The 14,140-nt window shown below is 38.8% G+C and overlaps 2 protein-coding genes across 16 annotated transcripts in view; one reads left to right on the top strand and one right to left on the bottom strand.

The window, feature by feature from the left end:
• The window catches only part of SGIP1 (SH3GL interacting endocytic adaptor 1), a 211,138-nt gene that overhangs the window by 173,464 nt on the left and 23,534 nt on the right, over positions 1 to 14,140 (bottom strand). The gene's annotated exons all lie outside the window — the stretch shown is intronic.
• Positions 2,135 to 11,280, top strand: LOC308240890 (THO complex subunit 2; the record flags this gene model as incomplete). The annotated part of the gene is made up of 1 exon (XM_080654352.1): positions 2,135 to 11,280. Exon 1 carries the CDS (start codon positions 6,589 to 6,591, stop codon positions 11,278 to 11,280), a length of 4,692 nt encoding a protein of 1,563 aa, XP_080510478.1. The 5' UTR covers positions 2,135 to 6,588.

Genomic DNA, 14,140 nt, shown 5'->3' with positions numbered 1-14,140 from the left:
CTCTCCTTATTTGGAATTGGGCAAGTCACTTTCTTCTCTGTTCTTGGTTTCCAAATCTGTTAAAGGAAGATTCTGGACTAGGTATGTGTTACCAAAGTCCCTTCTTGCTACAACATAGTGCGTCCCTCCAAATAATCTAGGGGTCAGCCAAATGGATAGCCCCAAGTCCTCTGGCTTACGTTATAGTTCTCAATATTGAAGTAGAAATGCCTCAAGCACCAACCCTGTAGACCAGCGATTTTCAACTGGTGTGCCATGGCCAGTGTGCCACAAAAAGTTTTAAGTCATGCAAAACCTGACTATTTAGTCAGGGGTACTGACCCCTTTTCTGTTAGATTGTTAAATTAAAAAGTGACAAGCTTCCCAGCTGGTGTGGCTCAGTGGTTGAGCAATGACCTATGAACCAGGAGGTCACAGTTCAATTCCCAGTCAGGGAACATATCTGGGTTGTGGGCTCCATCCCCAGTAGGGGATGTGCAGGAGGCAGCCAATTGATGATTCTCTCTTATCATTGATGTTTCTATCTCTCTCTCCCTCTCCCTTCCTCTCTGAAATAAATAAAAACATTAATTTAAAAAATGACAATAGCCAACACAACAATAGCTGTCTTGAACCATAAATATATAGGTCACATAACTGAGTCACGTGTTATTGCTCCCATTGCATAAAAAGGTTGGATCTGATTGGTTAAATCTTCGTACCAGAAATCCTATATACAGATATAGGCACCTGATTTTTTTAAAAGTCACTTTTGAACAAAAAGAGTAGGTAATTATTATTATTTTTATAAATCAATCAAAATAATACTTAATTAGTTTATGTGTGCCATGACATGAAAAAGGTTGAAAATTACTGGTATAGACTATGATACATTCACTCACTCTCCACTCAGTGACTCCAAGGTTTACTGGGTGGGTTATATTCCTCTTAGGCATACCTTGTTCAGATGATCTATTTACAATAAATTCTTGAGATTGTGATTTTTCTTTCATAGCTGATTTTTATTTTTCTCTGCACTTTATGCTAATATTTCAGGCCATGCTTTCTTTTTTTCCCCCCCAAGTTCCCCTAAATATCACACATTAAAGAGTAGTGGATAATAAATGTTAACAATAACAACAAATAGGGAATAACAACAAAAGAGTTACATTAGAGCAAAGCAGGTTACTTAAGATCAAATTGTAAATATTTCTATTCTTAAAAATTGCAGATCTCAATTTTTAAGAATAGAAATATTTACAATTTGATCTTAAGTAACCTGCTTAAGACCTGCAATTTTTAAGAATATAAATATTTACAATGACCTGCAATTTTTAAGAACAGAAATATTTACAATTTGATCTTAAGTAACCTGCTTTGCTATAATGTAACTGCAATTTACAGAGATCTGCCGATTTTTTTTATTGCCTCTCAGCCCTCAACTCTGCTACAGATCCTTGCTCACTTCCATCCTTTCTAAGTCCACTCCTGGGCAATTCCTGGATACTTAAAATGATTCCAACTTCACTTTATAGAGAAATTCAGTTCTCTTTTCCTTTTCAGAACGATTTTCCTTCACCACGCCCTGAGACAGCTAAAAAGGCCAAGGTATTTTTTTTCTAATTGATCTCTCTGTTCTTTAGTTTCTTTATCTGTAAAATGGAGAAACCATATTTCTGTGGGTTATTATGAGGTTTCAATGAGATGATGCCTGCTTTGTACCCAAACAGTGCTTGATACATAGTCATAGTAGGTGCTCAGTTTAATGTTAGCTATTATTTGCTATTGGTATTTGCAATACCAAATAATCTTTTAGGAGTGTTTTGAGGATTACAGACAAAGTGTGTAATACAGGGCCTGCCATGTGGAAGGCAAATAAAAACATGTAAATGTGTTAATATTTACAGAAGTCTTACTCAATACCAAGTACTGTTCTCTTTATGCACACGTAATATTCACAACAGCTGAGAAAAATAGGTACTATTCTTATCCTCATTTGACAGATGAGGAAACTGAAACAAAACCAGGTTAAGTAACTTGCCTAAGGTCACACAGCTAGTCAGTGACATAACTCAGATTTTAACTCAGGCACTGGACTTCAGTCTGTGAATGTACCAACCAGGTTGTTCTGCCTTTTTATATTTTTGTTAGTAGCATCTATATAGATAGATATAAAAGCCTAAGTGACCAGATGACCAGATGACCAGCCAGTAGCTATGACACACACTGACCACCAGGGGGCAGACGCTCAATGCAGGAGCTGCCTCCTGGTGGTCAGTGTGCTCCCACAGCAGGGGTGTTGCTCAGCTGACAGACAGGCGCCAGACACCGGGCTCACTGCTGGCCAGTGTAGCTGTGGCAGTGCGAGCCTCTCCTGCAGGCACTCCCCCTGCGGACCCGAGTGGCAGCAGCAGCAGGCACAGTGGGCCAGGATGAACAGGAGTGGCGCGGAGCCCAGCCCGGGCTTGGGCTCCTCCCCAGCCGCCTACCATTTCCCGTACTACTTCATGCTGTGCAGGATCAATGTGGACAGCAGCTGGAGCCTGAGGAGCTGGTGGGTAAGGCCTGGCTGCGGAGGTGCGGAGATCCACTGATCCCTGCAGGCCAGGCTGAGGGACCCCACTGGTACACAAATCCGTGCACTGGGCCTCTAGTTCATTAATAAATGAAGACAGAAGTTTCATTCAGTGCATATTCTAGCTATACGAATTTTACCAAGGACAAATTCCCTTAACATACTTTTAAAAGTATTTTTATAAGTTCACTAGTTCTTCCAGGAATGTTATCAAGAAGTCTGGTTTTTAAAAAGTTGTTTACTGTAAAATTCATCTAGTGTCTAAACAGAACCAGGCTACACAATGCTAAATCGTGAGATTTCAACAACTGGATCAGGAAAGTGTTGGATTTCAGAGTTCCCTCTATTTGTCTAGATGTGTTTGCTACAAAGATGACATTACTAATGGAAATCATACAATCAAGTAAAGCCAACAGCAAAATCAATCTGGTATTTATTTTGTAGTCACACAACTGTTTCTGTCCTGCAGTGTAATTAAGTATCCATGATCAGCTGCCCAGGAAAAAGTTGTAATTAAGTTTATTTTTCTAAAATAAAACCAAACATTTTAGAGGTCAGTTTCAGGGATAATTAATCCAGTGAAGGAAAAAAGAGGAGTTGGGCCTCCAGGGTCCCTGCTGCAGATCTGGATGAAATGGTGTATTGCCCTTCTTGAAACGAAGGCCTTTTGTTGGGGAGTGTGTGTGATAGACACTGGGTCGGTTGCCAAGCCAGTACCCATTCCCTCTCTCCCCAATCATAACACATTTCCTCTTTCCAACATAACCTGGACTTTTTTCAGATATGCACTCCTCCTCACATCCATGTGTTTCAAGGAACGCTAAGCCTCTCCTCCCTGCCTCCAGCAAGTGGATCCTGATTATCCTGGCTAAGACATCACAGTCATCTTGTTCCCCTGGCTAAATTTATGAGTTAGAAATAAACTCCTGAACTGAAATGTGAGAGGTTTGATTGGGGCTTTTGGAAAACATATCTGGGTTCTAAACAGAGACATCCAGAGATAGCTCCTTTCTGCATCTGGACACTGTTTTATGTGAAGGTAATGCCTGTAACAGTCATAGCCACTTTGCAATGCCGAGAATTGAAGAATAGAGAAAGAAAGCCTGGATCTTTGATGAAACTATGAAGTCATGTGCACTTCTGCGCCTAGAGCCTGTTTTGGCACTCTCTACTTTTCAATTGTGTAAGATAATAAATCTCATTGTTTAAGGCATTTGAGTCAGACTTTTATTTGAAACTCATAGCATTCTAAGTCATAGCATGCATGCATGCACTTGTGCTGGCTTCTGCCAGCATGTGTATTAGAAAGATAGGGTCAATCAGACTGCTTTTAGGAAAAGAAGGTAGCTCGAACATAAGCCAGGATGAAACAGAAATTTAGGATCTGCCCAAACCTGAAACGTGGCAATTCTGTCAGCTTGCTACTCAAAGTATGGTCTGTGGATCAGCAGCTTATCAGAAATGCAGAAATTTCAACCCCACCTCCAACCTACTGCATCAGAACATGCATTTTAACAAGATTGATAGATGTTTCCTGTACACATTAAAGTGAGAGAAGCATTTACCTATCATAGGATACGTGAGTCCTAGGAAAGAAGCAGGAGAAAGGGGTCCAAAAACATGGTTCCCCAGAGATCTCTTGAGGAGCTTTCGGGGCTCAGATTCCTTCTTTCTCCTGTCCCCAGCTGGAGGAAAGGGCCTGGAAGTCATTTATATGTGGTAGCCCCTCCCCAGGTCCCTTTCTCTAAAGATTCTGCTCACTGACACTTTAAAACCAAATTACAATGCCTGCATGGTAAGATTCTGGACTAGTCATCTAAAGCCAGGGTGACAAGGGATGCCTCTCCCTGATATGATGGCTGCTGTGGAGGGCTCTTACTAAACCAAGGGAACCACATATCACACACCCAGCCATTACTTATGAATTCAACTTGGGACAAGAAAAGCCAAATTGAAAGGGCAGGCTAATCCACAGCTGCCAGGCTAATACACCATGTATATAGTAGGAGCTCAGGCAGGACCTGGTACGTAATTTGTGGAGCTAGGTGCAAAATAAAAATGCTGGGCCCCTTGTTCAAAAATTATTAAGAATTCTAAGAAAGCAACAACAGAGCACTAACACCAAATGCAGGGCCCTTCTAAGCCTTATGCTACTGCGCAGGTTGCACACCCAAGAAGCCAGCCTTGCTCTCAGGATAAAATGAGCAGGAAAGAAAGGAATGCAGTTGTCCCTGCTTTCAGAAAACTTTTTGCCATGAGGAGAAACTGTCATTGGAACAGGTCTATGATTGGTTCATGGTATATGAGACTCTGTGATAAAATTGTTCCTACTAAATATTATTTTTTTGTTTCTTCATTCAAACTTATCACATGCAAAGTAAATGGCTAGTTTCTTGGGTACAAATAATTTTATAAAGCCATTCCCCCATCCTCATGGGGCTCACACTCCAGTGGGCAAACTAACATTAAAATAGACCTATAATCTGAGACAGCAGATTATTATAATGGAAAAATCCAAAAAGTATTAAGAACTTGAAATTGAATCACAAATGCTCCAAATCTTAGTGTCCTCCATAGGTTAGTAATGTTCCTTTCCTAACAAAAGTTTATGGGCAAACTTTTTATAATTTATTTTTTATTTAAGTATTGCTGGTATAAAACTTACTATATTAGTTTCAGGTATACAATGTAATGATTCAGCATTTTTATAACTTTTCCAGTGTGATCACCCCCTAGTTCTAGTAATCACCTGTCACCATGTAAACCTACCACAATATTACTGACTATATTCACCTTCTGTTTCTTACCCATCTCCCCACCCCCTCCTTTCTGGCAACCATACCTTTGGTCTCTGTTTCAATTATTCTACTTTGTTGTTGTTTGTTTGCTTTGTTTTTAGACTCCACATATAAGTGAAACTATATGGTATTTGTCTTTCTCTGCCTGACTTACTTCTCTTATTTATCTTAGCATAATACCCTGTATATCCATCCATGTTGTCCCAAAACATCTATCCCAATTCCATTGCCAAAGGTAGACAGACCAGATGAAGTGACCTATTTTCCTGATGTGTTTGGAGAATGCTTGGCAAAGGCTAAGAGACCCAAACATGTGTAGGAGAAATCTGCATTGACTGTCATGCTCAAATAAGAAAGAGTAAAAAAAAGGGGGGGGGGGACGCAGTTTATTTTAGACCTTCTAAAACCCATAAATAGTGAGCAGTTTTCACATTTTCAAACACAAAATCCAATTAGCCTTTTGTGAAGAGTCTGATGCAGGCTGCATTCGAGCAGTTGATTGACTAGCAACGTTGTCCATCAGTGTGGAGTGGGAAATTCACATCTTATGTCACAACCCTTTGTATAAAAATCTAGAGCTATTTCACTGAATCAGATGGAGACTTTACTCTTGGCATCTGGACAAAAAAATCCCTACATTACAACTACTCCAGAGAATAGCAGAGCATGTTACGATGTGGTTGGTAGACACTCAGCTAGGTGTGTTCTCTGCTTGACCCCACGGAAACCCCTGCATCCCTAAGAGGGCAATTCATTCTCACGCCTCAGGAAACATACACGTTCCTCCCTGTTGTGCGCCTAACATGCGCTTTATAAATACTGGAAACCTGTCTATTAAACTTGTACACGTCAAGATACCATCACTGTCACACATCAAGCACGGACTCCGAAACATAATTTAACCAAGCTGACGTTTGCTTAAACAACTGGAACGCACACGATCAAGACCGAGGCTTTTCTGAGGAACAGCTTTTCAAGAACCAATATTAAGCTTGAAAAACCCAGAGGAAGCTAGCGTACGGCCCCTTGCGTCACAGATCGTTTTTTAGCCGCGACAGATGCACTCACCCTTTAAAAAACCACTCTCTGGGGAGAAGACTTGTGGGGCCAGAAACCGCTGGGGCCGGAAATCGAAAAGCGAACTCGCAGTTCCCGGCATTCCTAGTGGGCGGTACTTCCCTTTGACCCCGCGCTGACGTGCTACACATCCGGGCCTCTGTTACTAAGGCGGGGAAGATGGAGGCAGCGTCGGTGTTGGTTCCGGTAGAGTGGATAAAGAACTGGGAGAAATCAGGGAGGGGCGACTTTTTGGACTTATGTTGGCTTCTTAGTGAAAATAAAAGCCATGGCAGTTCGACTTACAGAGATTTCCAGCGAGCTGTCTATGAGTTATCATACCATGTCATTAAAGGAAATCTGAAGCCCGAACAAGCATCTAATGTTTTAAATGACATCAGCGAATTTCGTGAGGATATGCCCTCCATTCTTGCTGATGTCTTTTGCATTTTAGATATTGAGACAACCTGTTTAGAAGAGAAGAGCAAGAGAGACTGTTTTACGCAATTGGTATTAGCGTGTTTGTATTTCGTTTCAGACACGATTCTAAAGGAACGCCTGGATCCAGAAACATTGGAATCATTAGGACTTATCAAACAATCACAGCAATTCAATCAAAGGTCAGTTAAAATCAAGACAAAACTCTTTTATAAGCAGCAAAAGTTCAATTTGTTAAGAGAAGAGAATGAAGGGTATGCTAAGCTGATTGCTGAATTGGGGCAAGATTTATCGGGAAATATTACTGGTGATTTAATCTTAGAAAATATCAAATCTTTAATAGGATGCTTTAATCTAGATCCCAGTAGAGTTTTGGATGTCATTTTAGAAGTGTTTGAATGCAGACCAGAACATAATGACTTTTTTATATCTTTATTAGAATCTTATATGAGTATGTGTGAACCGCAAACACTTTGTCATATACTTGGGTTCAAATTCAAGTTTTACCAGGAGCCAAATGGAGAGACTCCTTCATCTTTATACAGAGTTGCAGCAGTGCTCCTACAAGTTAATCTTATTGATTTAAATGATCTTTATGTACATCTTCTTCCAGCTGGTAATTGCATTATGGATGAACATAAACGAGAAATGGTGGAAGCTAAGGAAATTGTTAGAAAACTTAAGATGGTTGTATTGTCTTCTGAAAAAATTGATAAGCAAGAGAAGGAAAAGGAAAAAGAGGAGGAGAAAGTAGAAAAGCCACCTGACAACCAAAAACTTGGTTTGTTAGAAGCCTTATTAAAGATTGGCGATTGGCAGCATGCACAGAACATTATGGATCAGATGCCTCCATACTATGCTGCTTCACATAAGCTAATAGCTCTTGCTATTTGCAAGCTTATTCACATAACTATTGAGCCTCTCTACAGAAGAGTTGGTGTTCCTAAAGGTGCTAAAGGCTCACCTGTTAATGCTTTGCAAAATAAGAGAGCACCAAAACAAGCAGAGAGCTTTGAGGATTTGAGGACAGATGTCTTCAATATGTTCTGTTACCTTGGTCCCCACCTTTCTCGTGATCCCATTTTATTTGCAAAAGTGGTGCGCATAGGCAAATCATTTATGAAGGAGTTTCAGTCTGATGGAAGCAAACAAGAAAATAAAGAAAAAATGGAAGTTATTCTTAGCTGTTTACTTAGCATTACTGACCAGGTACTACTTCCATCTCTTTCTCTGATGGACTGCAATGCTTGTATGTCTGAGGAACTATGGGGAATGTTTAAAACATTTCCATATCAGCATAGATATCGTCTGTATGGCCAGTGGAAGAATGAAACTTACAATAGTCACCCACTTTTAGTAAAAGTTAAAGCTCAAACAATAGACAAAGTTAAATATATCATGAAACGTCTAACCAAGGAAAATGTGAAGCCTTCTGGAAGACAAATTGGGAAATTGAGCCACAGCAATCCAACTATTTTGTTTGATTATATCTTGTCACAAATACAGAAGTATGATAACTTAATAACACCTGTAGTAGATTCATTGAAATACCTCACTTCATTGAATTATGATGTCTTGGCCTATTGTATCATTGAAGCTTTAGCTAATCCAGAAAAGGAAAGAATGAAACATGATGACACAACCATTTCAGGCTGGCTTCAGAGTCTTGCTAGTTTCTGTGGTGCAGTTTTTCGTAAATATCCAATTGATCTTGCTGGTCTTCTGCAATATGTGGCTAATCAGCTAAAAGCAGGCAGAAGTTTTGACCTGCTTATATTGAAAGAAGTGGTACAAAAAATGGCAGGAATAGAAATTACCGAGGAAATGACAATGGAGCAACTAGAGGCCATGACTGGTGGAGAGCAACTAAAAGCTGAGGGAGGTTATTTTGGCCAGATCAGAAACACTAAAAAATCCTCCCAGAGATTAAAGGATGCACTATTGGACTATGATCTTGCTCTTCCCCTTTGTTTGATTATAGCTCAGCAGAGGAATGGGGTGATCTTTCAGGAAGGTGGAGAGAAACATTTGAAACTTGTGGGAAAGCTCTATGATCAGTGTCATGATACCCTTGTACAGTTTGGTGGATTTTTAGCATCTAATCTAAGCACAGAAGATTATATAAAGAGAGTACCTTCAATTGATGTGCTCTGTAATGAATTTCATATACCCCATGATGCAGCATTTTTCTTGTCTAGACCAATGTATGCACACCATATTTCATCCAAATATGACGAACTTAAAAAATCAGACAAAGGAAGTAAACAGCAACATAAAGTCCACAAGTATATTACATCATGTGAAATGGTGATGGCCCCTGTCCATGAAGCAGTAGTCTCATTACACATTTCCAAAGTCTGGGATGACATCAGCCCTCGATTCTATGCCACATTCTGGTCATTGACAATGTATGACCTTGCAGTTCCGCACACCAGCTATGAACGGGAAGTCAGTAAACTTAAAGTCCAGATGAAAGCAATTGATGACAGTCAAGAAATGCCTCCAAATAAAAAGAAAAAAGAGAAGGAACGCTGTAGTGCTCTTCAGGACAAGCTTCTTGAAGAAGAAAAGAAACAAATGGAACATGTACAGCGAGTTCTACAGAGACTGAAATTGGAAAAGGACAACTGGCTTTTAGCAAAATCTACCAAAAATGAGACCATCACAAAATTTTTACAGCTGTGTATATTCCCTCGATGTATTTTTTCAGCAATTGATGCTCTTTACTGTGCTCGTTTTGTTGAATTGGTACATCAGCAGAAAACTCCAAATTTTTCCACACTTCTTTGCTATGATCGAGTTTTCTCTGACATAATTTTCACAGTTGCAAGCTGTACTGAAAACGAAGCCAGTCGATATGGGAGATTTCTTTGCTGCATGTTAGAGACTGTGACCAGGTGGCACAGTGATAGAGCCACATATGAAAAGGAATGTGGAAATTATCCAGGATTCCTTACTATATTACGGGCAACTGGATTCGATGGTGGAAATAAAGCTGATCAACTAGACTATGAAAATTTTCGACATGTTGTACATAAATGGCATTACAAACTAACTAAGGCATCAGTACATTGCCTTGAAACAGGTGAATATATTCACATTAGGAATATCTTGATTGTGCTAACAAAAATACTTCCTTGTTACCCTAAAGTTTTAAATCTGGGTCAGGCTTTGGAAAGAAGAGTGCATAAAATCTGCCAAGAAGAAAAAGAGAAAAGGCCTGATCTATATGCATTAGCTATGGGCTACTCTGGGCAGTTGAAATGTAGGAAGTCCTACATGATACCTGAAAATGATTTTCATCACAAAGACCCCACTCCGAGGAATGCAGTTGCCAGTGTACAAAATGGGCCTGGTGGTGGGTCTTCTTCATCTTCCATAGGAAGTGCATCTAAATCTCATGAAAGCAGTGCTGAAGAGAATGATAAATCAAGGGAGAGATCTCAGTGTGGCATGAAAGCTGTAAGTAAAGCTTCTAGTGCCACACTGAAAGGCAATTCAAGCAATGGCAATAGTGGCTTTAATAGCAGCAAAACCATTAAAGAAAATGACAAAGAGAAAGGGAAAGAAAAAGAGAAAAGAGAAAAGACTCCAGCTACTACTCCAGAGGCCAGGGTACTTAGTAAAGATGGTAAAGAAAAACCAAAGGAAGAACGGCCAAATAAAGATGAAAAAACAAGAGAGACAAAAGAAAGAACACCTAAGACTAACAAAGAGAAAGAAAAATTCAAGAAGGAAGAAAAAGCTAAAGATGAGAAATTCAAGACCACTGTCCCCAACCTAGAATCAAAATTGACTCAAGAAAAGGAAATAGAGAAGGAGTCATTCAGAGAAAGAGATATAGCAAAGGAAATAAAATCAAAAGAAAATGTTAAAGGAGGAGAAAAAAGACCAGTTTCTGGGCCCTTGAAGTCACCTGTTTCCCGATCAGATATTACTGAGCCTGAAAGGGAACAAAAACGCCGTAAAATTGATATACACCCTTCTCCATCACATACCTCAACAATAAAGGACAGTCTCATCGAACTCAAGGAGTCTTCAGCAAAGCTCTACCTTAATCATACTCCTTCACCACTAATCAAGAGTAAGGAGAGAGAAACAGACAAGAAAGATTTGGACAAGTCAAGGGAAAGATCCAGAGAAAGAGAGAAAAAAGATGAAAAGGACAGAAAAGAACGGAAAAGGCATCACTCAAACAATGACCGGGAAGTGCTACCAGACATAACCAAGAGGCGAAAAGAAGAAAACGGAACAATGGTTTCAAAACACAAAAGTGAAAGTCCATGTGATTCTCCTTATCCAAATGAGAAAGACAAGGAAAAAAATAAGTCAAAATCTTCAGGCAAAGAAAAAGGCAGTGATTCATTTAAATCTGAAAAGATGGATAAAATCTCCTCCAGTGGCAAAAAGGGTATATACAGACCCCTAAGTTGAAGGTCTGGAGGAGGATGCCAAAGCTCCATGCATCACTCTCAGAACGGTATCTCCCATAATTAAGAGCTTCTGGTGTTGTCCATTTAAGGGAAATCTGCTTTAAGTCAGAAGATGAATATAACCCACCATCCTCTAGACAAGACATTCCAAAGTCACCAGTTGTCAGGACATTATTTTCACCTTTAGACAGTTCCTTGCAGCAAGGTTCCTGTGTATACAATTTTCATTTGAAATTCGCCATCCAGAAGCAGCATCTGATGAAAATTTCACCCTTCTTTCTCAGAAAAGAGAGGAAATTGCCTCCAGGGACCAGTTCCTTAATGATGTAAATAGACTGCATTTATGTGCAAACTCCTATACGTTTTACAATATTGGGATGATTGATTGTATTACTTGAGGATTTTGGCTTCTTGTAAAAAATTTAACTTTAGTTCCTAGGAAAGATCATTTTTACATGTTGTAACAGCAGTAGCAGTTTTATCCTTTCATATGCCCTTAAATATGTCACCAAATTTTCCCTTGCTCATTCATTCTCCTGTTGTGACATCTTCATGATTGAGAATCCATTTCTTATTCTAGTTATGGCCATACTGACCATGATACTCTTGATTAGAACATTGACTTTGCCATTTAAAAAATTGAGATAAAATTCACAAAACTTGACATTTTAAAATGTTTTTTAGTATATTCAGTATGTTGTGGAACCATCACCACTGATTCCAGAACATTCCCATCACCCCAAAGAGCCCCCACACCTGTTAGCAATCATCCCTAATTCTCCCCTTTCCTCAGCCCCTGGAAACAATTAATGTACTTTCTATTTCTATAGATTTATCTGTTTTGAACATTTTATAAACATGGAATCATGCAATATGTTACCTTTTGTGTCTGGCTTCTTTCACATAGTATTGTGTTTTCAAGGTTCACCCATAATATAGCATGTATCAGAACTTCATTTCTTTTTAAAACTGAATAATATTCCATTGCATAAATGTGTACCATATTTTGTTTATCTATTCATCAATTATGGACAGGAACAATGATTTTTTAAGTATTAAAATTTTAAGTTCAACAGAGTATCCACAATTATGATATCAAGATTATAATTACATGGTGTGAACAGAATGCTGTATAGTAATGATAAGTAAATTGTCAGCATTTCATGCAAGTGTGGTTATTTTCTAAGACTCTTCTAGCTTTGATTTTATGAAATATATGAATATTATTAGTATTTTCATCTATGAAGTTTAATGCCTTAAGCATTATTTTTAAAATGAAGGAGAAAAATGGTAGAGAAGAAGTTATTTGCCAAATGTTGTAATGATCATATTTTTAATTTATTTCAGTATGCAGTATTTGAAAAATGTCAATACATAAAGGAAAGAAAATGAGTATGATGAAATCAATATATTTTTAAAGCAATTTTTATAATTTAGGAGACATTACATCTTAATATAAATCACTATTAAAATAATACCCTTGTGAAAAAATAATAAAAAACACTTTCTGATCTGCATGCTCATTTGAACAGGGTCCAGTTGGCAGAAGAAGTAGGGCATCTTGCACAAATCATCCTGTGACTGGTGGGGGAGGGGAAATTCTGGAGCCTTGGTTTTAAAAGGTACCACTAACACATATCCAATGCATGCTTTGCAAGGAAGCTGGGCACACAGTCTGCCTTCCTCCGTCTCCATTGCAAACATGGAAGAAAGCCTGTCTATGCTTTTGTGAATCTGAACCTACATCAGGTTGAGCCAACTCAATCAATGGGGAAATACAAATGCCCACTTCATTTTTATTCAGCTGCTCAGGGGCTTGCAGTACCGAGTTTCCTAGGACAGCATGCCAGAGAAGCTCCAGGAAGTAGAGTTTCCTTAAAGAAGGCACATTCTGCCCTTAGCCATGTGGCATTTCAGAGGGCCAGCAAAGACCCTTCAAAAGAAAACAACAGCTCCAGCTATGGCAAGGTTGTTATAATTTAATGCCAAAACAAAGAGTACAGCTAGGAGAGCATCTTGCTGGGGATTATAAATAAACAAGAACTGAATCTAAAGGACTATCTTTCCTAATAAGAATCTATTATGTTCCACTGACTGTAGGGTCTGGCTTACGAGTTTTTTGTTTTGTTTTCATTCTTGGGATTAGTCTGGTGATATATTAAATATTTTCCTGTTTTGCAATGTTGTGAGAGGTAGCATAATATAATGCTGATGACTACACATTCCATAGCCAGAATGTCTGGGTCCTGATTTAAGCATGTTATATATAACCTTTTTTATCTTGGGCAAGTTACTTAAACTTTTTGAACCTCAGTTTTTATATCAGTAAAATGAGGATAATATAGCAGCTACCTCACAATGTTGTTGTAATGTAATGAGTAAGTACTGATAGAGCGCTCAGTACAGGGCCTGACACACAGGAAGAGCTTTCTTCTCCTCCAGTCTATAAGAGAATAGAGCTTTGATTTGGACAATTTAAAACTCTTTGATTTCAGTGATCTTATTCTTCCTTAACTGTATGAAAATAAAACAACTCACTGAAACTAAGATCACAGAACTGCTAAATTGGTGCCACTGGGGTTTAAAGAATATCTGCATGTACGATGAAGTAGTCAAAAATACCTTTGTTGGAGTCACACATTAATTCAACAAATATTTACTAAGTGTTCCTATGTGTTTGGCATTTTGCTCATGTTCAACATATTTGCTTCTTGATGAAAAAGAGGGACAAGACTCCTTTTTGTGCATGGAATGGACCTTGAAGGACTTGGAAGAGTTCTATGAAGAGAGTTGCAAAAAACAGCCTTGGCAAAGGTTAAGAGATAAGATAAAGGTGGTGGACAGAGGAGAACAAAGTTTAA

The sequence above is a fragment of the Plecotus auritus genome (genome assembly GCF_963455305.1).
Source record: "Plecotus auritus genome assembly, chromosome: 2".
Lineage (NCBI taxonomy): Eukaryota > Metazoa > Chordata > Mammalia > Chiroptera > Vespertilionidae > Plecotus > Plecotus auritus.
Note: the sequence above shows the minus strand (reverse complement) of the source record. Positions and strands in the feature narration are given on the sequence as shown.